Here is a 24,737-nt window from a genome sequence, read left to right on the forward strand (position 1 = left end):
GCTCCGCCCCGCGCCTTCCAGCCCCGCCCCCGGGGCCGGCGGCGATCACAAGTAAACGAGGGGTTCTCCTGGCCTCCCAGAGAGGCGACTCGGCCGGTCGGCCGTGGTTGGTGACCGTGCACCCACCGGCCGGAGGCCCCTCCTCGAGCTGTCGCCACAGTCGTCCCCGCCGCTTCCCACGGGGCTCCGGCCGAGGCTGCAGCTGCGTCCACTCCCAGGGCTTCCCTCGGCGGGTCGTTTTGACAGAGCAGGGGGTTGCGGTGAGGAAGTTTATTATGAAGTTACTCATTTTTTTTTTTTTTAAAGGTAAAAGTTTGCTCTTAGGAACGTGTGAAGGACTGCGAGGATCCAAGGTTGGGCTTCAGGAAGCTCCTGCGTTCCCTGAATCGTGTTTTTCTGGCCAGAGCTTTCGTGATTCTTAAGGAAGATTCTTGATTTAACAGCCGTAGTCTTAGACCGGGAGTCACTCAGAACACTGGTAAAAACCGAATCGTAGGCAGGATGCCCTGAACTCTGAGTAACAGGTGGCTTTTTAAAAACACTGATGGTGTTTGGCATGACAGTTACGTTGCTCGAACACCAGCGTCCCACATCAGAGTGCCTGGCTTGGCGTTCCCCACTCCACTTCCTGGGAGGCAGCAGGAGTGGCTCAAGCAGCTGGGGCCCTGCCGCCCAGGTCGGGGACCCAGACACAGTTCCCGGCTCCCAGCTTTGGCCTAGCCCAGGCCTGGCTGTTGGTGGCATTTGAGGAATGAACCAGCAGATGGGAGATCTATCTTTCACATAAAATAAAACCTGGACCGTTTGACTCAGAATATCTTACATTAGGTTAATAGTGTATAAAAATGTACACAAATAGGTAGCACTTGGCCTGTTAGGAAAGATGAAAGATCTCAGGAAGCGAAGCACAGGTCAAGGACAAGGAGCGAGCAGCAGATGCAAAACCAGAAGCCAGCAACAGTGCTGGGATACCTGGGTAAAGGCTTACAGGGTGGGGATGAAACTGGGACACAAAGCCACATTAAGATCATAATGAAACAATGCAGTTTGGAATACACATTAGAAAGGCATCATGTCGGTAAAACTATAGATATATTTTATTTACCTAAGGTGTTAGTACACCAATTAAAATTAAGTTTGATTAGACAAAGAAGAAAATATACATGGGTACATGGTCATAACTTCAAGAAGTCTAAAGGTTATTTTTGGGTACTTAGGTAGGACTTTGAAATTGTGATGCCTGTTCCTTTTTCAAAATGTTTAAGGGGCTGGCATTGTGGCATAGCGGGTTAAGCTGCCACCTACCACACTGCACTGGTGTTCCATGTGAACATTTGTTCAAGTCCTGACTGCTCCACTTTGGATCCAGCTCTCTGCTATGGCCTGGGAAAGCAGTAGAAGGCCCAAGTCCTTGGGCCCCTGCACCCGTGTGGGAGACCTGGAAGAAGCTCCTGGCTCCTGGCTTTGGGGTGCAACTCCAGCCATTGCAGCCATTTGGGGAGTGATCCAGCGGATGAAGGACTTTCTCTCTCTCTGCCTCTGCCTCTCTATAACTATGCCTTTCAAATAAATTAATTAAAAAAAAAATCCACATCACTGACAGTTGTGCAACTCTGTAAATTAACTAAAAATCACTTGACTGAACACTTAAAACAGGTGAATTTTATGGTATGCAAATGAAGCTGTAGTAAAACTCTTTTTGTAAAGGTATCCACATCATAGACGTGTGTGAAAATAAAAATGTAAATTGGCACTGTGCCTGGCACATAGTAAACATTTAAAAAAACATTGATGATTAGCATTAGTTTAATAGAGAAGAGAATAAAAACTAGAATAATGAAGGTATATAAACTTAGATTTTAAAAAAGGAATCAAGGGCATATTGGGCTTGTTGTAACCCTAGAGCACTTGATTCAACTCCCCTCATTTTACAGATGATAAAATTAGAGACTGGCAAGTACAGTGCTTCTACCAAGGTCTAGTTCAAGACCAGTCCCCGGGCTGTTGGAGCCCATTAGTGGAATTCCCACTGCCACCCACCACCTCTCAAACAAGGACACATGGAGAATGCTTCCCTAAAGACATAACATACAAGAGAACACAGAGAACACATGTGGAAATGTTCAACAAAAAGAATTCTAAGACCTCGAGCACAAACCAAGAAGAAACAGTCACATCCCAGCCCATCAGCCAGGGGCCCCTGCAGCAGGGGTTGTGGGTCATGGTCCCTTAAGTGCTTTGGCAAGGCCAGGTCCCTGGTCAAACAAAGTGGCTGATCACTGACCCCAAGGTCTGGTGGAGGTGATGGCGCAGTCCACTCTGCTACCTCCTGACACAGGGACCTGGCAGCAGCAGCACGAGCTAGAGCCCAAAGTGAATGTGGCAGGATTCTTGGGAGCAGTCTGTGGGGATAGCTGCTAATGAGCCACTTCTGCCCATGCTGAGTGGTTTGGCCCCAATTGTTTCATCCCCTGGCCTTGCCTAGCCAGCCCCTCTGCACTCTAAGGCTTTCATTGACAATCCTGTAAATTGTCTGTCCGATTCCTCCTTCCTGGTACCCTCTGCACATGTGAAATGGTCCAAGCTTCCTGCTTCTTTATGCGTGCATTCCTCTTCTAAGGGGCTGGAGAACACGGCTGGCAGACTCTGAGGCTACAATAAAAGCTTACTGAATGACTCCAATGCTAAATGGGACAGAACGAGGTGTGTTTTCTAGGTGAGGACTTCCTGACACTTTAGGGGATCATATTCAATGAGTCACTCTGTGTTTCTTAGGAGGGGTGGAATCCTGTTCCCCCACTGCCCACACCACCCCTGAGCAGGAGTTGAGGCTAGATGGCCGGGACAGGCTCCTAACGTTACATGAGCTGCTGTGGGAGCAGGAAGGGAAGGAAAGAGGGGCAGAGAAGATTTAAGGCCTGAAACCGCTTTTATGAATTAGCTCAGTACACTGAAACTTTGCAATGAATGGTTGATAAAGTGCCTCATCCTTTGCAACCAACAGTTTAAATTAAAAAAAAAAAAAAAAAGTCAGTGGAAGGGCAGAGGAAGTTCTGTCCACTCATCTGATTATGAGCAAATGAGCTAAGTCTGACTTCAGCACTTCCACACACAGCTTTCCTACGTGCGGATCACTCCAGACAGTGAACACTTTGATGTCGGAGCAGGTGAGAGCTCCGACTAAAGGTCTTCTGACATTCTTGACACTCGTAAGGCTTCTCGCCAGTGTGGATTCGCTGGTGGATGACGAGCTGGGAATGCTGACTGAATGTTTTCTCACACTCACTACATTCATAAGGTTTCTCTCCAATATGAATTTTCTGGTGGAGAAGCAGCTCCGAGTTGTCCCAAAAGGTTCTTGCACACTCGCTACATTGATGGGGTTTCTCTCCAGTGTGAATTCTCTGGTGGACAATAAGGTGAGAGGTCCGCCGGAAAGCCTTTCCACACTCAAAGCACTCGTAGGGTTTCTCTCCAGTGTGAATTCTCTCGTGTCGCAGAAGTTCTGAGTTCCCCCTGAAGGCCTTCCCGCATTCCTTACACACGTAGGGTTTCTCACCAGTATGAATCCTAATATGTCTAATAATCTCCGAGTTCTGGCCGAAAGTCTTCCCACACTCGTTACATTCATAGGGTTTGTCCCCCGTGTGAATCCTCTGATGCCGAATAAGCTCAGAACTCTGGCCGAAGCCTTTCCCACAGTCATTGCACAGATACGGTTTCTCTCCAGTGTGGATTTTCTGGTGTCGAATAAGGCCTGAGCTATGCTTGAAGGCTTTGCCACACTCGTTGCACTCATGATACCTTTCTTCAGTGTGGATCCTCTGGTGCTGAATAAGCTGGGAGCTAACCCGAAAGGTCTTCCCACATTCATTACACTCATAAGGTTTCTCTCCAGTGTGGATTCGCTGGTGTAGGATCAGGGCTGAGTTCTGACTGAACGCTTTACCACATTCTTCACATTTATAGGGTCTCTCGCCAGTGTGAATTCTGTGGTGGTGGATGAGATGGGAGCTCTGAATGAAGGCCTTCCCGCATTCGTTACAAGCAAACGGCTTCTCTCCAGCATGAATTCGCAAGTGCCTGCGAAGGCTTGAGTTCGTCCCAAAGGTCTTTCCACATTCCTTGCATTCAAAGGGTTTTTCTCCACTGTGAACTCTCGTGTGCTGGATGAGATGTGAGTTCTGATTAAAGGCCTTCCCACATTCCTTGCACGTGTGAGGCTTTTCTCCCACAGAACTTCTCGGTGTCTTGTTGGATTCTAAATTGTCTATGAAGTTTTGGCCAGAGGGAGCAAATGTACCGACTCCGTCTGCTGTCGTGTCTCCCTGATGTGTCACCAGGGCTAGGCTGGGACTGCAGCCTCCTTCACTGTCATTCTCACTGGAGGGTGACTTCTTAAAGACAATCAACCCTGATGCAAAGTCTCCCCTCTGAGGAGACATCCGCTCCACAACCTCTTCTGTGGACTGTCTTGAATGTTCCTCCAGTACATCCCCTTCACACGCAGCTACAAACTGGTGGCCTCGGTAAACCACTGAGGGAAGTTTTTCTAGAACTGACCCATGTGGCTCGGATTCCTCAGAGACTTCCTCCTTGGGAATCGCCGCCTTGTTCTCAGGCCCCATCTCACCATCTGAAATGAGAGAGGTAAGTATGTAAAGTGGCTGTGGCACACTTCGGTGAAGCCGATGCTGGAAGGACGCGGGGTTGACACAGCTCTCTCTGACAGCACTCAAATGTAGCCATGGCGGCCGGTGACATGACAGGATGCTGCTGAGGATCAGCCAGGGACGGAGGACCACGGCTATGGAGGTCACTCTAGAGACCACAGGCCGACAACAAAGAGCGGCAGAAATGATCAGAGGAAGACACTTCAGGGGAGGAATGGGAAACAAATGATAAAGAGATCCTGAAGGAAGTCCCGTAAACTTAACAGCAAGTTGAGGTGGAATCTGAGGTTGGTTTAAAAAAATTCAGGAAAAGGGCAGTCATATTAATAAATGGAGGAAGGGCCGGCGCCGCGGCTCACTTGGCTAATCCTCCGCCTGCGGCGCCGGCACCCGAGGTTCTAGTCCCGGTTGGGACACCGGATTCTGTTCCAGTTGCTCCTCTTCCTGTCCAGCTCTCTGGTGTGGCCCGGGAGTGCAGTGGAGGATGGCCCAAGTGCTTGGGCCCTGCACCCACATGGGAGACCAGGAGAAGCACCTGGCTCCTGGCTTCAGATCAGTGTGGTGTTCTGGCTGTAGCAGCCATTTGGGGGGTGAGCCAACGGAAGGAAGACCTTTCTCTCTGTCTCTCTCTCACTGTCTATCTGTCAAATAAATTTTAAAAAATAGATGGAGGATATATAGAAAGGTTAGGAGAAGGACAAAGGTGATAAGTTAATAAAAAGAACTGTCAGGTTTACAGAAGAAGTCAGCACAAAATGAGTGGCCAGAGGAACTGTTCTTGGTCCAGTTCTGCGTTCCCAGCAGCTCTGCAGAGCAGGGGATAATATAGAGAGCTTACACATTAGCTACCAAAGTAACTCTCCTTGGCTCCCTACAATTTGGTGGAATAAAATTTCTAGCTTTAATCTCCAGATGAATACTGAATTATATCAATACCCTCTACTGAATAGGTAACTGAATTAACATCAATTTTTTTAGGTTTATTTGAAAGGCAGAAAGAGAATCTTCTACTTACTGGCTCACTTTCCAAATACCCACAATGGCCAGGGATGGGCAAGAACAAAGCCAAGAGCCAGGAACTCAATGATTTCTTTCCCTAATGTTTAGAAAACCACCTGTGCCATAGTTTAAATATCCATATATATTTGAGTCAATTTCTGGATTCCATTCAGTTCTATTTATCTATTTCCTCTCCAATACCAAACAATTCAACCTGTTGTACTTTTTTCATTTAAAGTTATTTTATTAAGTAATTTATTTGAAAGGCAGGAGGAGAGAGGCAGAGAAACAGGTAGATCTCTCATCCACTAGTCCGTTCCTCAAATGCTCACAACAACCAGTGCTTGTCCAGGCTGAACCAAAGAGGCAGGAACTCCATCTGGGCATCCTACATGGGTGGCAGGGACTGAAGTACTTAAGCCATCACTTGCTATCTCCCAGAGTGACCATTTGAAGGAAGCTGGAATGGGGAGCAAGGCTGGGACTCAAACCCAGGTACTCAAATATGGAGTGTGGTTATACCAAATGGCATCTTAACTGCTGTACCCAGTGCCCACCACTGTAGTTTCATTCCCTGTTTCTTTTGCAGTTGGTAAATTCAGGCCAATTGTGCTGCTGTACTCATGGTCCAAAATGGTGCCCTAACCATGACATCATGCACAAAGAACAGTGGAAGAGAAGAGAAGAGAAGAGAAGAGAAGAGAAGAGAAGAGAAGAGAAGAGAAGAGAAGAGAATCCCCTCAACTTTAAGAAAAGTTCCCAGGAGACTTTCTTTTTTTAAAGTATGTATTTATTTTTTGAAAGTTAGAGTTACACAGAGAGAGAAGGAGAGGCAGAGAGAAAGAGAGAAAGAGAGAGAGAGGTCTTCCATCTGCTGGTTCACTCTCCAATTGGCCCCAACAGTCAGAGCTGCACCAATCCGAAGCCAGGAGCCAGGAGCTTCTTCTGGGTCTCCCATGCGGGTGCAGGGGCCCAAGCACTTGGGCCATCTTCTATTGCTTTCCCAGGCCATAGCAGAGAGCTGGATCAGAAGTAAAGCAGCTGGGACTCGAACTGGCGCCCATATGGGATGCCAGCACTGCAGGCAGCAGCTTTACCCACAGTGCCACAGCACTGGCCCCCTCAGTAGACTCATTTGCAGCCTCTCTCTTTCTCTGTAACTCTGCCTTTCAAAGAAATAAATTTTTAACTTTTTTAAAGAGTTATTTTATTTATTTGAAAGCTAGAGTTACAGAGAAGAGTGGGGAGACATAGAGAGACAGAGATCTTCCATCTGCTGGTTTACTCCCCAGACTGCCACAACAGCTAGGGCTGGGCCAGGCTGAAACCAGGAGTCACAATGCCAGCCCTTATAAAAAAAAATTAAAAAAAAAAAAAAAAAAAAAAAAAGCTTGTAGGCCTGGGGCCAGCACTGCGGCAGAACAGGTTAAGTCACAGCCTACAGCACTGGCATCCTATATGGGTGCTGCCCCATATAGGATGTCCCAGCTGCCCCTTCCAATCCAGCTCCCTGCTAATGTGCCTGGAAAAGCAACACAGGATGGCCCAATTCCTTGGGCCCTTACACCCATGTGGGAGACCTCCTGACTCCTGGCTTCTGCCTGGCCAGCCCCAGTCACTCTGGCCATTTGGAGACTGAACCAGTGGATGGAAGATCTCTCTTTCTTTCTCTCTCTCTCTCTCTCTCTCTCTCTCTCCTCCTCCTCCTCCTCCTCCTCCTCTCTCTAACTGTGTTTTCCAATAAATAAATAAATCTTTAAAAAAAAAAAAAGCTGTAGTCTTGGATGTACGGATATCGATGATGGGCAGATCTTTCACTGAGGTGAAAGATGATGAGATCTAACTAGGACAGCAGTAGCAGCAGGATAAGCAGGATACATGCTAGAGAAATATGCAAGAGCTTAAATTCTGCAAGCACTGATATGTGACTGGGACAGGTATAAGGAAGAGGGAGGAGTCACAATGGTGCCAGGGGCCGGCACTGTGGCGCAGCAGGTTAAAGCCCTGGCCTGAAGCATTGGCATCCCATATGGGCACTGGTTCAAGACCCAGCTGCTCCTCTTCCAATCCAGCTCTGTGCTATGGGCCTGGGAAAGCAGTGGAAGATGGCCCAAGTCCTTGGGCCCCTGCACCCGCGTAGGAGACCTAGAAGAAGCCCCTGGCTCCTAGTTTTGGATCTGCGCAACTCCAGCTGTTGCAGCCAACTGGGGAGCGAACCAGTGGATGGAAGACCTTTCTCTCTGCCTCTCCTCTGACTTTCAAATAAATAAATAAAACTTTAAAAAAAAATGGTGCCAGATCTCTCTTAATTTGAGGGATAGAAGTTAGATGAATGGTAGAATCACTACTGGGAGTAACAGAGGAGGAACTAGTTTAGGAGGGAAGATAATAGAAGAGCTACGTTTTAGACAAGATGAGTTTCAAAGTATCCATACAGAGGTACCAAAGAATCTGTTAAAATATATTGACTTGGGGCCAGCATTGTGGTGCAGTGCTGGCATCCCATATGGGTGCCAGTTCATGTCCTGGCTACTCCACTTCTGATCCAGTTCTCTGTTATGGCCTGGGAAAGCAGCAGAGGATGGCCCAAGTCCTTGGGCCCCTGCACCTGAGTGGGAGACCTAGAAGAAGCTCCTGGGTCCTGGCTTCAGATCAGCACAGCTCTTGCCATTGCAGCCATTTGGAGAGTGAACCAGCAGATGGAAGACCTGTCTATCTCTACCTCTCTGTAACTCTTTAAAATAAATAAAATAAATCTTAAAAAATAAAAGAAAGAAATATATTGATTTAAAGCTTTAAGGAGTTAGAGAGATGGCCTAGATACAGTGCAAGAATTGTCAGGGACTAAGCTAACAATCAAAAGTATTCATTTATCTTCCACTTCACCTCGAGATCTTCCTGCTGTCAACCTCAGGGGGCTAACCTGTATGGCGTCTGACATCAACAGGCTCTCTGGCCTCCAGGTGCTGTACCAATGAGGAGCACCAACAGGAGACTGTAAATGGAGAGAAGAGGGTAGCCAGGGTATTTAATCTCCTGATTCCTTCTTGTGAGGTCCCCCTGGGCATGTGGAACCCCTCAACTGAAGGTTATCACTCCTCTTGAGGAGTCTATCCATCTGGCTTCCAGGAACCTCCACTACCACTTGTCCTTTTAGGCCCAGAGCTGGTGATCACTCCACTGTGAGAGCCCCAGGTTCCTTGATGCCCTGCCATACCTATGTATCATTTATCATTCATCTCGGCCACTGTGATGCAGTAGGTTAAGCCACCACTTGCAGTGCATACATCCCATACTGCAGTGCCAATTTGAGTCCTGGCTACTCTACTTCCAACCCAACTCCCTGCTAATGCACCTAGGAAGTAGAAGATGATGGCTTAAGTACTTAGTCCCTGCTACTCATGGGGAGGCCCAGATGGAGTTCTTGGCTCCTGGCACAGTCCCAGCTGTTGCAGCCATTTGGGGAGTGAACCAGTGGCTAGATAATTTCTCTCTCTGTCAGTTTGTCTTTCAACCAAATGAGTTGTTTTTTAAAAAACAATTTTTAAAGTTAAAAAATACAATTAACCTCTCTGCATATATACCCTCCTCAAATTATCTTAAGTGAGCTGTTTCCTGTTCAGACCCTGATAATAGAGGTGAGCAGAGGAAGAGAAGTCTGCTAAGAAGAGAAATAACAGCTAATGAAGCGAGAGGAAAACCAAGAAACAGTGTCACAGAAGACAATGGCAGAGGGAATTTAAAAGTGTCAAACGCAGTTGAGAAATGCAATAGGGTAAGAACTCAAAATGCCTACTGGGACAATTAGGTGAGAACAAATCCAATGGCACGGCAGAAGCAGAGCAGAGTAGCCACAAACTAAATAATAAATTTGCTTCTTCTTTCAAAAAAAAAAAAAAAACTGGATGAAAAGAGAAGACCAGTTTGGTCAGTAATGAGATAATGAGAGTGCAAGAGTGTGCTGCTGGATCAAAGATTTTCTCTGCTGGGAGAAAGTGAACATGTTTACATTGGAAGGTATGGTGTCAACAGAGAAAGCAGAGTTAAAAGGTGAGAAAAGATGATCAACTGAACAAACGAAGGCCTGAGAAGCAGAAGAGACTGGAGCCAACGGGTGAGAGGAGGGAAGAAGGGAAAGTGGCATTTTCTGGGTGATCTTTTATGCCCCTTGTTCTCTGCCAACATCCAGTCATCCACACCATGTTGATGTGAGCCTGGGGCCTCTCTACTCACCCACCAGTCCAACCCCGGTAACACCTAGGCCCTCACACCCAGATGGAGCGCAACCTCCTACTGGAATCCTGAAGTCTTGGAAGCTCTTTCTGCGACTCCTCAAGATGAGCTGGGAACTTCTTCAGCTCCCCCCCTCAGTATCTTCGCCCAGTTTTTCAAGGAGTAATCAGGATACCCCAAAACTGGATTTTTCTTTTGTTAAAATCTTTGAAAATTATAAATAATCTGTAGCTGTATAGCTGTAGGATTCTATTACAAAGAATTTAGCTATCTTCTCTGTCCATGGTACCATCTGAAACAGGAAGTATGGTCTTACATAAACTTCTTGCTAATACTCAGCCAAGAACAAGTTCCACAGGTGACATGTCACATCCCATACACTTCCAACTCCCTTTCTGGCCTTCCTTTTCATCTTCATGTCTCTTTTTTTTAAATATAAATATTGATTTTTCTTTGTTGATTTTCTTAAAAAATTATATATTTATTTATTTAAAAGGCAGAGTGAATATAGAAAGAGGGAGAAACAGAAAGAGATTTCTTCCATCCACTGTTTACTCCCCAGATGGCTGCCAACAGTGAGTGCTGGGTGAGGCTGAAGCCAGAACCCAGAACTCCATGCAGACCTCTCATTTGGGTGGCAGGGGCCTAAGCATTCGAGCCATACCTGCTACCTGCCAACACATTAGCAGGCAGCTGGTTTGGAAGTGAACAGCTAGGACTGGAATTAGCATTCCACTGTGTCATAATACCAGCCCTTCCCATCATTTGGTTCTTTACAAGTCAACATTAAAACTTAACATCTGCACCACAGATGCAAGTTGATGGAGAATTATTTGTTCATAGTAAAATAAGATACAACAGAAATGAGGTATGTATCATCCCCAACTTCACGACATGGTTCAAAATTCAAATTCAGAATATCTTCCCCAATTTAACCTCACCCCCCTCTGAGCACTTTTTTACTTTGTATTCTGTCAGTGACACACATTAATGGCATGTATCTTCTCAAATACAAATCAAGCCAATCTCCACTTGGTTGATTTTCTGAGGCACAGCCATACGTCAGACCTCCTCACATGGGAACGCTCCACTTTGCATGGCCTAAACCCAGTTCCCTAAGCACAATTTCCTACATTTTGGGCCCTCACATCTTCACTTTTGTTAATGCAGGATTAGTGGTTTCTGGAGGGAGCCAAAGATACCACCTGAAGGGCAAAGGTTGACCACGCCTGGGGCTCTGTTAGGGGCAAAGCAGGCAGATCTCCGGTGGGTCTCCGCAGTTCAGAACAGGGTTCTCAGCTCACAGACCTGGGTTTGTCCTTCCAATGCACCACAGGAGAGCAGGCTCAGCAGCTCCATTCAAAAGATACTGATGCATAAACCAGACTTCCACCTCGTAATTAACCATGAGAAATGGGCCGTGTAAAGGATCACACTGCCTAGCTGGCAATTTACATGCGAAGTCGCACAACAACCTGCAATTTGTTCAGGAGGCCTGCAGTCATAGCAGGAAGATCCTGTAAGATCAACGATTCTTAAATAATGGTGCCTGGCCTGGAACCAGACCACTTTGGCACAATGGGGTAAGCTGCAGCCTATATTGCCAGAATCCCATATGGTCACTGGTTCCAGTCTTGACTACTCCACTTCTGATCCAACTCCCTGCTACTGTACCTGGGAAAGCAGTGGAAGATGGCCCAAATCCTGGGCCCTGCACCCATGTGTAAGATCCAGAAGAAGCTCCTGGTTCCTGGCTTCAGCCTGGCCTGGCTCAGCCCTGGCTGCTACAGCCATCTGGGGAGTGAACCAGCAGACGGAAAATCTCTGTGTGTCTCCTTCTCTCTATATATAACTCTGCCTTCAAATAAATAAATAAAATAAATCTTTAAAAACAAATAAATAAATAAATGGTCTACTACCTAATAGCCTCATCAGGTCCCTTTAAATTTTTGCAAAAGCAGGGGCAGGCATTTAGCATAGTGGTTAAGACACAACTTGAGATGCCTGCATGCCAAATCAGAGTCCCAGGGTTTGAGTTCTGGCTCCACTTCTATAATCCAGCTTCCTGCTAATGTCACCCTGGGAGGCAGCAGATAATGGCTCAAGTACTTGAGTCCCTGCCACCCACCTGGGTGACCTGGAGTAAGTTCTGGCCTCCTGGCTTTGGACTGGCACAGCCCCAGGGGTTGTGGGCATTTAGGGAGTGAACCAGAGGATGGAAGATTTCTTTCTCTCTGTTTCAGCGGATGGAAGATTTCTCTCTGTGTGTTTCAAATATATTTCTTAATTACTTAAAAAAATTGTGAAAGCAAATATTGGGACTTGCACTACAGAAGATCTAAGAGCATTCACTACTTTAACAGAGTGTCCCTTTGTGTGATACTCCAGAGGTTTTATTCCACCCCCAAAGGTGTGTCTTAGTAAACTTAAGAAGATGGGAGAGAGGTATGTCTATTATAGAGGAAAAGGGCAGTTGTGAAAAACAGGGTATGAAAAGAGAAACCTTTAGGCCACAGGCCCATTCTCAAGCAGATCAGTCGTAGGCAAGCATACAACTGAAGTCAAGGATCTAGAAACTGATTTCCATTTGTGTTCCCAAACACATACATTACAGAAAGTCTATTTGTATACCCCCTCCCCATACTCCCACCTGAGGCCTGCAGCATTCTGGGCAGAAAACAGGTGAGCAAAGTCTCAGCGGTCAGAGGTACAAGAGGAGCAGGACAAGGGAGAGACTCTTCACTTTGGGTCCGGTGTAGCACGTGCCAGGTTAGGATGTGGAAGGAGGAGGTAAACAAAGACGCACTGGCGTTTTGGCGTGGTGAGTAACGACGAGTGTTCATGCGTGCTAAGCACTCTACAGGCATCTCCTTGAACGCTCACGTGCTCCTCACGGAACATGTGGCCAGAGAACATGCATGCAAGCAGCCGTCAGCAAGCCCTCCTGACTTTGTCCAGCGTGCTCTGACAGCACTGGAGCAAGCCAGGAATCTGGGGAGACCCGTGTGGTTGGAACTGTGAGCCAGGACATAACGAGAGCTGAATGAAGGAGTGAGATAGGGCGGCAAATGAAGGGGGCTGGGTGGGGCGAACCGGAATGGAAGCGAACAGAGGGAGGCGCTATGGTTGAATTTGGTTTGTCCCTGCCAAAACTCATGTTGAAATTAAACTGCTAGCACAACAGTATCGAGAGGGGGTGGGGCCTTTGAGAAGCGTTTGGGTCACAGGGCTCTGCCCTCACAAAGGCATGGTGAGGGTGGGTTAGCTCTGTGGGAATGGGCTGGTCTTGAAAGCGCAAGTTGCTACAAAGTGGATCGGTCCCTTTTGTCCCTTCCCCTGCACTTGCTCACCTGCCCCTAGAGTTTCCCACCAGAAACTGAAGCAGCACGAAGCCCTAACAGTGCCATGCGCTTGAACATCCCAGCCTGCAGAACCACCAGCCAAAATGAACTTCTCTGCGATACACATTACCCAGTCGCAGGCATTTTGCTACAGCCACAGACGCTTGACTGAGATGGGAGGCACAGAGGGTGAAGACCAGGGGAAGGCATTCCAGAAATTGGGGGTAAGCTTGACGGTGAAACATCAAAATTTACAATACACTAAAAAATCATATCATTTGCAACTGTTAAAATTATGATGAGAAACAGAAACAGTTTTGGATGTTCATTTATAAATACATAAGGGTATATAATGCTTTCCAAAATTATTTCACGGGGTATTTGTACAAAAATGTTTGCAGTGCCTCTGCTCTCTTTTCAGGAAAGCTGACCTCCCCCAAGAGCTCCCAGGGGGCGTCCCGAGTTAACCTGGTCAGAACTCCATCTTCCTCGCAAGTGACTGGCTGAGGCAGCATGGGTTCAGGAACGCACACAGGCCTTCATCTGGGCCAGGCCCTGCTGGTTTGCAGGGAGCTTCTGGGAACGGTTTCCTTCCACTCCCAGGGTGCCACAGGAACAGACGATGCACACTATCTCACCACCAGATGATGGAACAAGGCAGGCAGACTTAAGAAAATCAAGGGGAACAGGACCCGGCGCCGTGGGACCAAGTCAGTCCTGAAACCTACACCTCTGGACTTCCAATTAGGACAGTTCACAGACACGCAGATTTTTAAGCCAGCTTGTGTAGAATTCTGAGGCCGACAAAAGCATCCTAACTGAAACAAACGCTTCCCCTTCTGAAAGGCCAGGTCCCACCCCTCCTCCACAGTCTGCACTAACACTGCAGAAAGACGGTTCTCTTGGTCCTGGGAACCAGCACTTTCCTGGGCTTTCCCCACCTCTCTCGATACCATAGTTATTACTTCACTTCCTGCGTATTGCTCCCCAAGGCCTACAGAAGACAGACTTCTCCACATGGCTCGTGACGCCCTCACGAGCCGGTCATCCGTGCCCGTTCCCTTCCCCATTTCCTGTCCCAGCTCTCCATTCGCTGCTGGAGGCTGCAGTTCAAACACATTCTATTCCTTAAAGTTTCTTTGAGGGGGCCAGTGCCATGGCTCACTTGGTTAATCTTCCGCCGGTGGTGCCAGCATCCCATATGGGTGCCGGGTTCTAGTCCTGGTTGCTCCTCTTCCAGCCCAGCTCTCTGCTGAGACCCAGGAGGGCAGTGGAGGATGGCCCAAGTGCTTGGGCCCCTGCACCCATATGGGAGACCAGGAAGAAGCACCTGGCTCCTGGCTTCAAATCGGTGCAGCACCGGCTGTAGCGGCCACTTGGGGGAGGGGGGGTGAACCAACGGAAGGAAGACCTTTCTTTCTCTCTGTCTCTCACTGTCTATAACTCTACCTGTCAAAAAAAAGTTTCTTTGAGAACAAGTGAAGTTATTCCCACTCCCTGAAGTATCGCTGACCAGCCTCGCCCTTAAACACCTTCAAGACTGGGCTCAAGCCTGGATAACCCTTTCCACCTGCAGCCCATGAGCTAAGCGACCGTCTACTCATCTTGGCTTTCCGGGCGACTAAGTGCATTTGCCACACCTGTGAATGTTCAGTGACTCGGTCTAAGTGTCCCATCCATAGAACAAATCTGCAATACTCTTAAAGGCTAACTGCGTATTTCCTTCACCTCTGTGTCTAGAGAGCTCAGCACACTGACATGCAGCTGGTTCCAATACCCTCTGTGCATGCTATTTAATTTAAGGCGCTGCTAGACTCCTCTCTTCTGTCCTGTCTCGGCTCCCGCAGCCAAGTGGGCAATACGAACTCTACACTCAAACCCTCCTCTTCTTCATAACTAACTCTCATCAGCCGAGAGCCTGCCTGTAAGCACAGGGCACACTCTGCCCCGGGGGCCTCGCGTTCTTGACGCTGCCCGCCATGTCTTCCCACAGGTTAACTTGGCAGTCGATGTCGGAGAAAACCACCATAGCCATCGGCCTGGAGGTCGGGACCAAGGCAGGTGTCCCCTCCTCTCCCTTCCCTGAGGCTGACAGGCGCCAGCGCCGGGCACCGTTCCTGGCAGTGGGGAAACGGAGGCCCTGGGGGACCCTAAACTCCAAGGTCACACAGCGAACCGGGGTCAGGAACGGGCCTTGGAGGTGCGGTTCAGGCCCGGCTCGCGGGCTGGGGGAGTCGCGAGCCCCGAGCCTTCCTCCCCCCCTCCCCCGCCGTGACGGAATGAGAGCTCACCGCAGGCCGCTACCGCCCCCACGCTCACCCGGCTCGGGCTCCCGGGGCCGCTCGGCCGCTCGTGTGGATCCCGCAGCTGTTGTCTCGGTGTCACGGGCGACGGGCATCGGCCACTTCCGGTACCCGGACGGCACGCCAGCCAATCAGCGCGCGCCGCCCGCGGCCGGAGGAACAGGTGGTCAGCGCGCCGCCGCCGCCCGTCCCTCTGCCAGCTTTGCCTTTCGCCGGTGCTCGCCCCGACCCAAGCCCCACCTCGCCGCCGCCTCCCGAGCGAGCTCCCAAGACGGACCCCGTGCACCAGGCGACGCCCACCTCGGCCCTGGGATCACTGACGAGCCGGGTCCTCCCGCTTTCCTAGAACGGCTCCCGGGATGCACTTCCGCCCCGCGAGCGGCCGCTCTGCGCGCTGGTGTCGCTCCCCACGCCTGTCTCCGGGCTGCGCGGGTGGGGACGCCTTGGGACCGTGCTCGCCTTCTCTTTGACGCGCGCAGCCTGCAAAGCTCCGATCCCCTCCCTCTTCTCCTGAGTCCCGTGGGATGCTGAGGCACAGGCCAATCACCTGCTAGGAGCGGGTGGGGGCCTGTCTTAAGGGAGCGATGCTTGGGCTGCAGTCCGAGGGTTGAGCGGGGCTTCGCTGGGTTAAGAACGAGGGGAGAGCGCGCTCCGCCCATCGCTTTATCCCCCATTGAACGAGCGTGGTGCGTTCTCTCCGCAGAACCCCTGTCACTTGTTAAACTTCCTCCATAGCTGTGCACGGCCAGCCCCGCTGTGCCGAGGAGGGTGTAGCCTCGAGCCTAGCACCCGTCCTCAATGTCGGGAAGCGGGTGGTGGGTTTTGCTCAGCCGGGGCCTTCTGCCTGCCAAGTCATGCTGAGGGCGGGCTTCTGTGTTTGCCTGACCACCGGTCATAATCCTGTGCAACAAGGAAGAGAGTGCCGGCCCTTAAAACGCGGGTATTGTGTATACATCCAGGACAGAAGCTGGCCGAACGGAGAACTCTCACTTGAGTTCATCATTGGAGTTAGGCGCTGGACTCCAGTGCCCAGGGCTTCGGCCACTCTCCACACCGATATCCCGAACGACCTTGCCTGGGAGGTGTTAACCCTGACGCAGCCATAATGTCTGTTTTCCTTGGCCAGGCTAAAGGTGAGTGGGAAAAAAAAAAATTACATGTTTTGCAGAAGAGGCCTAAGACAGTGTTATGGTCTCTGCTTTTCACAGGTCTCCGACTTGTGCTCGGAAATCATTTTCTTATTTTTCTGTCTCTTGTCTGTTGTTTTCCGTGGTTGCTATTTCAGTTTTCGTCGCTCTGTTCAAACTTTTCTCTAACCCGTGATCCAAGAGGAATCAGTTACTGTCCAATCAGTGCCAGCTAAGTTCACTCCAAGGAAAGACACCTAGACCACAAAAGCTTTCTGCCCCAGGACCAAGTGTGGAAAACATTTGATTCTTCTTTTTCTTTGTTTTTAATGTATTTATATGAAAGGCAGAGTGACAGAGAGAAGGGGAGACAGAGAAAGAGATCTTCAATTGCTGGTTGACTCCCCAAATTGTCAGAATGGCCAAGGCTGAGCCAGGCTGAAGCCAGGAGCCTGGAACTCCATCCAGGTCTGCCACACGGATGGCAAGGACCCAAGCACTCTGCTTTCCTAGGAACATTAGTGGAGAGCTGGATTGGAAGTGGAACAGTGAGGACTCGATCTGACTCTGATATGGGATTATGGAATGCTGGTGTTGCATGCAGTGGCTTAACCCACTACACCACAACACCAGCCTCTATACGGACTCTTTTTTTTAAGATTTACTTATTTGTCCACCTAGTGGCGCCGGCACACCGGGTTCTAGTCCCGGTTGGGGCGCCGGATTCTGTCCTGGTTGCCACTCTTCCAGGCCAGCTCTCTGCTGTGGCCCGGGAGTACAGTGGAGGATGGCCCAAGTCCTTGGGCCCTGCACCCCATGGGAGACCAGGATAAGCAACTGGCTCCTGCCTTCGGAACAGCGCGGTGTGCCGGCCGCAGCTTGCCAGCCACGGCAGCCATTGGAGGGTGAACCAATGGCAAAGGAAGACCTTTCTCTCTGCCCCTCTCTCTCTCACTAGCCATTCTGCCTGTCAAAACGTAAAAAAAAAAAAAAAAAAAAAAAAAAAAAAAAAAAAAAGATTTACTTATTTGAGAGACAGATTTACAGAGGGAGAGACATAGAAAAAGGTCTTTAAAAAATATTTATTTATTTATTTGCAAGACAGAATTACAGAGAGGCAGAGGCAAAGAGAAAAGAGAGGTCTTCCATCCACTGGTTCACTCCCCAGATGGCCTCAAGGGCCAGAGCTGGGTCAATCTGAAGCCAGGAGCTTCTTCCAGGTCTCCCATGTGGGTGCAGGGGCCCAAGTATAACTTGGGCCATTCTCTATTGCTTTCCCAAGCTATAGCAGAGAGCTGGATCAGAAGTGAAGGGTCTGGGACTCAAAGCAGTGCCCACATGGAATGCTGGCACTGCAAGCAGCGGCTTTACCTGCTGCACTACAACACTGGCCCCTCTATGTTGACTTTATCTAGCACACTTGCACTATTTGCCCAGATCAGTGATTCTCAACCTTGCCTGCACGTTGGATTCACCAGAAAATCTTTGAAAATACTAACGTCTGATGCCACCCAGATAGGTTCTGTTGAATTTGCTCTGAGATATGATCTGGCCATGCTGTTTTATTTTATTTTGTCTTTAACTCTGCAGGTCATTCTAACATTCAGCCAAAGTTGAAAAGCAATAGCATGGGTCAGTGTTCTTCAAGCACGTTCTCGGAAACAGTAGTGTTAGCATCACCTGGGAACTTGTTCGAAATGCAAAGTCGCGGGCCCCACCCACAGATCTCGCAAATCCAGTTAGAGCTCAGCAAACTGGGTTCCGATGCACACTGAAGTTTGGGAGTCACTGGCCTGGGCACTGACGGTGCTTCATTTGATCATCCCTTGACTTCGGGATGTCTCCTCCCAGCTGTTGCCTTGCCAACCATCTGTGTTATTGCACTAACCAATCCAGGAGCCATCTGGTGCAATGGGACAGAGCTCAAGCCATATGTTCCGCAAATGCTACTCCCATTTCTAACGTATAAGAGAATGTGTGTGTCTGAGCATGGGCTGAAGTTGCAGGACCAATGAATAGGCTTGAGACAGCCAGAGAACGGAGTTTGTAGCTAAGTATGAGCAGTTTTGTTCCTCTAGAAAAACTGGTAGGTGGGAACCTGGACCACCTCCGGAATTCACACAGGACAATAAAAGACATAGTGCTCTTGTTCATCCTTGTCCTTTCTATTTCTGGAAGGTGTGGGAAGGAGGGCTCCAAGTACTGGTTGCACTCTTTTTTAAAAAAATAGTTATTAGACAGAGAGAGCTTCCATCTGCTGATTCATTGCCTAAAACTGTGGGGGAAAAGGAGGAACTCAGTCTGGGTCTCTCACATGGGTAATGCAAACCCAACTGTGACCTATCACCACTACCTCCCAAGGTACACATTAGTAAGAAACTGGAGCCAGGATCCAGAACTAGGACTTGAATCCAGGCACTCTGATATGGGATACGGGCATCTTAACCTCTAAACACCCACCTCTGAACTCCCTTCTTGTACTTTAAAACTACATTGTCTTGGCTGGCGTCGCGGCTCAATAGGCTAATCCTCAGCCTGCGGCGCCAGCACACCGGGTTCTAGTCCCGGTCAGGGTGCTGGATTCTGTCCCAGTTGCCCCTCTTCCAGTCCAGCTCTCTGCTGTGGCCCGGGAGTGCAGTGGAGGATGGCCCAAGTGCTTGGGCCGTGCACCTGCATGGGAGACCAGGAGAAGCTCATGGCTCCTGGCTTCGGATCAGCGCGGTGTGCCAGCCACAGTGGCCGTTGGAGGGTGAACCAACAGTAAAGGAAGACCTTTCTCTCTGTCTCTCTCTCTCTCACTTTCCACTCTGCCTGTCAAAAAACAAAAAACCACTACATTGTCTCTCAAATTAGTTGATGACTCTGATTTGGGCCTGCCTAGTTGCTGTTCGTAATTGTATTTTCAGTTGTCTGTGGCCCACATTCTAAGTATTATTGGGCTGTGAATATCTACAATCAGTGTCCTCAGAATTCACAAGTATTGTTAAGCATAAGCCATGGTTAGGATTCTTGAAGGAAGGACTAAGAGGTTTGCACCCACCTCATGAAGCTTCAGGTCTCTCCGAGATCCTTCTCCAACAGGCATATAACTTGGGACTGGGCCAGTCTAACACATGGACTTGAATAATAATCTAACACTGGCTTGGATAGCTTTCTCCTGCTGTTTACCACTTTCTCCCCACATCCACTCACTTACTAGCATTACCTCTTTCCCTCTCCTGCCTACCTTCTTAAAAAAAAAATATTTATTTATCTATTTAAGAAGCAGAGTTACAGAGAGAGAGAGAGAGAGGTCTTCCATCCACTGGTTTACTCCCCAAATGGCTGTAATGGCTGGAGCTGAGCTGATCCGAAGCCAGGAGCCAGGAGCTTCTTCCAGGTTTCCTAGGTAGGTTCAGGGGCCCAAGCACTTGGGCCATCTTCCACTGCTTTCTCAGGCTATAGCAGAGAGCTGAATCAGAAGAGGAGTAGCTAGGACAGGAACCAGTGCCCATATGAGATGCCAGTGCTGCAGGCGGAGGCTTAGCCTACTATGCCATGGCGCCGCCTTCTTTCACAGAACATTCCACACACTCAGAGTTTTCACTCCATGTGACACAGATGCATCTTGCCACATGTGACTTAACCACTTCCTGAGGACAGACAGCTCCCCTTGAGGGCCAGGACTGCATTGTGTGCCTCCAGAGGGCCCTGTCCAGTGGAGACTTGCTGAACTAAAACACTCACATCTTACCTCCGTGCACCAACGCAACTGGCTAAAGCTGAATTAAGGCTCAAATCCTCAGCGCTCCTCCTCACACCTGCAGCTATGAAGATGCAAGGAAATAGAACAAGGGAGGCAACTTCCTATTGAGAGCGAACAATTGTACCAAGGAAGCCAGAGCGACAATTCAAAGCCTAAACCAGTAAGGTCACAATTTTTTATTCTGTGTCAATGGCAGATCCATCTTGGACAAGCTTCCTAAGCCTAAGCTATAAAGTCCACATTTCTCTTTGGTGAAACCACCTACCTTTTCATAAGAGGTAAAATACAGCAACATCCCGGGCCTACATTTTGGCACAGTGGGTTGAGCTGCCTCCTGCAGACATAACATCCCATGTCAGAGCATCGTTCCATTCCTGGCTGCTCTGCTTCCAATCCAGCTCCCTGCTAATGCGCCTGGGAAAGCAGCAGAAGAGGGCCTCTGCCATCCATGTGGGAGATCCGGATGGAGTTCCAGGCTTTTGGCTTTGGTCAGGCCCAGCCCAGCTGTTACGGCCATTTTGGGGAGTGAATCTTCAGATGGAAAATCTCTGTCTCACTGTCTTTGTCACTCCACCTTTCAAATAAATAAATATTAAAAAGAAAAAAAATATACAATATGGTTCCATGAGGATGTAAAGGTCATAATAATGTCATTCTAATAAAATTACCATGGCCAATACTCCCACTCCCGTCATGCACCTAAGCCATGACACCCCCAAGATTTCCTAAAAAGGGCAAGAAAATGGGTGATATGCAAGCCCCACCCCAAACTCTGCACCTTTGAATATTCAACTAAGCCCCACCCCAGATGCCAGCCCTATGCCTCCAGGTCACATACACAGTCTCGAACATTGTTGAGTGAAGCTCTTCTGCATTCATTCTTTTTTTAAAAAAAAAAAAAGATTTATTGATTTATTTGAAAGTAAGAGTTAAACAGAAAGAGAAGGAGAGGCAGAGAGAGGTGGGGGGGGGTCTTCCATCTTATGGCTCACTTCCCAGTTGGCTGCAATGGCTGGAGCTGCACAGATCCAAAGCCAGGAGCTAGGAGCTTCTTCTGGGTCTCCCATGTGGGTACAGGGGCCCAAGGACTTGGGCCATCTTCTACTGCTTCCCCAGGTCATAGCAGAGAGCTGGATTGGAAGTGGAGCAGCCGGGTCTCGAACCAGCGCCCATATGGGATGCTGGCGCTTCAGGCCAGGGCATTAACCTGCTGCACCACAGCGCCAGTCTCCTGCATTCATTCTTGAATGTGGGCTTCCACTTTGGATATAAATAAGTCTTGCTTCTTTGCTGACCTTATATCTCTTTCTTGAATTACTTCCTGCGACAGATAAGAGTATGTGGGCCCAGTCAGCCCACAATGTTCCCAAATGTCTAATTTTATTTTTGTTCTCTGTGCTTTAGGAATCATATTCAATAAAAACCGTTGCCCCGTCCAACGTCAAGGAGTTCTCCCCCATGTTTCCTTCTAGTAGTTGTATGGCTTCAGACCCATGCTGAAGTCGTCTTTAATCCATGCTGATGGATTCTAATCCATTCTGTATGTGGTGTGAATAAGGGTCTAATTTCATTCTTCTGCATGTGGCTACCCAGTTTCCCCAGCGCCATGTGTTGAAAACCTGTCCTTTTCTCATTGTGTGTTCATGGCATCTTTGTTGGGAATCAACTGACTGTAAATGTGTAGATCTAACTCTATATTCATGGTGTTATTTTCCCACCTCAAGATGTGGTTCATCAAAAAAAATCTCTGATGAACAATTCATTCCTCCAAAAGGATCCCTTCTCTCTTTTTTATTTTTATATTTTCTTTCTTTTAAGATTTATTTATTTATTTATTTATTTGAAAGGCAGAGCTACAGAGAGGTAGAAGCAGAGAGAGAGAGAGATCTTCCCTCCACTGATTCACTCCCTAGATAGCCACAACAGCCAGGGCTGGGCCAATCTGAAGCTAGGAGCTAGGAGCTTTCCCTAGGTCTCCCATGTGGGTACAGGGACCCAAGGACTTGGGCCATCTTCTACTGCTTTCCCAGGCCATAGCAGAGAGCTGGATCGGAAGTGGAGCAGCTGGGTCTTGAACTGACACTCATTGGGATGCCGGCACTACAGGTGGCAGCTTTACAGGGCCTGCCCCTTTCTCTTTTTTTTTTTTTTCCCAAAAAGATTGATTTAAAGGCAGAGTTACAGAGAGGGAGACACAGAAGGAAATCCTCCATCCAATGGTTCATTCCCTAAATGGCCACAACAGCCATGGCCGGGCTTAAAGCCAGGAGCCAGGAACTTCACCCCCGTGGGCGGCAGGGGCCCGAGCACATAGGTCATTTCTACTGCTTTTCCAGGCACACCAGCAGGGAGCTAAATATCCCTCTCTATGACAAAACCCTTAGTCAGCTAATGGTCAAGACAGGACATTTCAAATCTAGCATTCAGAAAATCCACATTTGTCTTACACGTGCATGAGTGTCTCCTACCAAGATAAAACCCGTACGGTGGTGCAGTTTGAGTTATTCATGTGGTTTCTACACATGGGTTACTTTCAGACCTTATTCAGAACAAGCACATACACGGAGCTTTCCCTGCTTTTCTCACTCTGATCCTTCCCCCTCTGTCTGTATTTCCTGATGAGTTCAGTTGGCCTGTGGTAGCTTGTGTCAAATTTTTTTTTTTTTTTGACATGCAGAGTGGACAGTGAGAGAGAGAGACAGAGAGAAAGGTCTTCCTTTTGCTGTTGGTTCACCCTCCAATGGCCGCCGCGGCCAGCGCGCTGCGGCCGGCACACCGCGCTGATCCAAAGGCAGGAGCCAGGTGCTTATCCTGGTCTCCCATGGGGTGCAGGGCCCAAGGACTTGGGCCATCCTCCACTGCACTCCCTGGCCACAGCAGAGAGCTGGCCTGGAAGAGGGGCAACAGGGACAGAATCCGGCGCCCCGATCGGGACTAGAACCCCGGGGTGCCGGCGCCATAAGGGGGAGGATTAGCCTATTGAGCCGCAGCGCCGGCCGCTTGTGTTCTTTTGATTGGTGTCCATCTCCTCACCTGCCCTGCCCTCTGGGACTGCACCTGCAGCGCGGCTGTGACCACAGATGGTTTATACACGTTGGCTGACACATGCTTAGGTGGCAAATCTTCTAAGATTACCTTGATTTTTTTTTACAGTGGCCGTCAAGAAACAGTATCTTAACACAGAAGTCTGAAACTCATGGGAGGAATTTTAGGCACAGGATGAAGGTGATGAAAACTGCCAATGTTGCCAGCTGACTTCTCAGTGCCCTACAACTGAGTACTTACCTGAACCCAACCCTTTTGTAGGATGGATGAGGGCCATTGGCTAACACTGGAGTCCACATTTTTTACATAACACTTGCAGGTCAATAAACCAAAAGGTAACAACCAGATGGCTGGCTCGTGAAATGGTTGATCTTAATGATGTGGCATATTGGAAAGCTTTTTATGGGGGGGGGGTCCTCAAACAGAATTGAGGTAAAGTATGTTAGCAGTGTAAGGAGCTGATGTTTGCAGATATTTTAAATTCATCTTTATTTCTGTTCCCCCTCCTCTCTTTCTTGTCCTACTGGACAAACCTTTTAGCTTTATCTAGTATTTCCATATTTTTTCATAGGGTCACCCCTGGATCAACAGCAATTAATTTTTAAAGCTATACATCCAGATGCTCAAAACTAGACCCCTCCCCACTTGTGATAGTGTGTATAATTTCACCTATTGGTTCTGGAGCCAATGGAGGACACAGTGTTCTAGGCAGTGTCTTTGGTCCCCAGATGTTAGAGTAATTTGGAACCATCTGGCCATTTGTTAAAAGTCACCAGAGCCCATCAGGGGCAAAGCTGTACCTCCCACCCTACTGCTTCCTATGGGACGTGGGTTATTAGAGTGACAGAAGACAGAGGAGACTGGGCAGTGTGGAGAGGGGCATAAAAATTACATTAGGATCTGTCAAAATCGAGGAAGCTCCCTTCTCTCATCTCTACAAGCCTAGGTGCTAAAGTGTGCAATGCAGTGGACATTTCAGGTCCCTCAGAGAACAAAGAACTGATCTGCCCTTGTAGTCTCTATTCAGAACTGCATGCCACACTCAGATAACACTTGTTTATGTTAGCACTCAGCTTGTATGGCCAGCCATCTGCCCTAAAATCCTGAATTCTTCTTCATATCCTAAGATCAAGAACTTTAACTTGGGGGAGGATCTAGAACTTTTATCTACTTGGCAAGGAGACCCAAAGGGTTCTGTCCAAAGCCAAGCATTTGCTTTTAAAGGGGACATGTCCGAGGGGCCACCGCTATGGAATAGCAGGTAAAGCCGC

General features: G+C 48.6%; 1 protein-coding gene and 1 long non-coding RNA gene across 5 annotated transcripts; one reads left to right on the plus strand and one right to left on the minus strand.

Annotated features, from left to right (window-relative positions):
• On the minus strand, positions 1–15,878 carry ZFP3 (ZFP3 zinc finger protein). 3 transcript variants are annotated; one of them, XM_062175196.1, is made up of 2 exons: positions 15,850–15,878; positions 1–4,636 (listed from the first exon to the last, which is right to left on the minus strand). In XM_062175196.1, exon 2 carries the CDS (start codon positions 4,626–4,628, stop codon positions 3,132–3,134), a length of 1,497 nt encoding a protein of 498 aa, XP_062031180.1. In that variant the 5' UTR covers positions 4,629–4,636; positions 15,850–15,878; the 3' UTR covers positions 1–3,131. The 3 variants fall into 3 exon arrangements, with proteins under 3 accessions (XP_062031180.1, XP_062031178.1, XP_062031179.1); XM_062175194.1 differs by lacking the exon at positions 15,850–15,878 and adding an exon at positions 15,566–15,633; XM_062175195.1 differs by lacking the exon at positions 15,850–15,878 and adding an exon at positions 15,538–15,619.
• LOC133747066 (uncharacterized) lies at positions 15,779–23,887 on the plus strand. Of its 2 annotated transcripts, none has more exons than XR_009864264.1 (3): positions 15,779–15,981; positions 16,509–16,682; positions 23,575–23,887. It is a non-coding gene; the product is annotated as an uncharacterized LOC133747066 (long non-coding RNA). The 2 variants fall into 2 exon arrangements; XR_009864263.1 differs by lacking the exon at positions 15,779–15,981 and adding an exon at positions 15,990–16,109.
• The last annotated feature ends 850 nt before the right edge of the window (positions 23,888–24,737 follow it).

The sequence above is a fragment of the Lepus europaeus genome, chromosome 18, assembly GCF_033115175.1.
Source record: "Lepus europaeus isolate LE1 chromosome 18, mLepTim1.pri, whole genome shotgun sequence".
NCBI lineage: Eukaryota > Metazoa > Chordata > Mammalia > Lagomorpha > Leporidae > Lepus > Lepus europaeus.

Coding starts and splice junctions, on each gene's coding strand:
- ZFP3 (XM_062175196.1), bottom strand. CDS start 4,628: ATGGGGCCTGAGAACAAGGCGGCGATTCCCAAGGAGGAAGTCTCTGAG.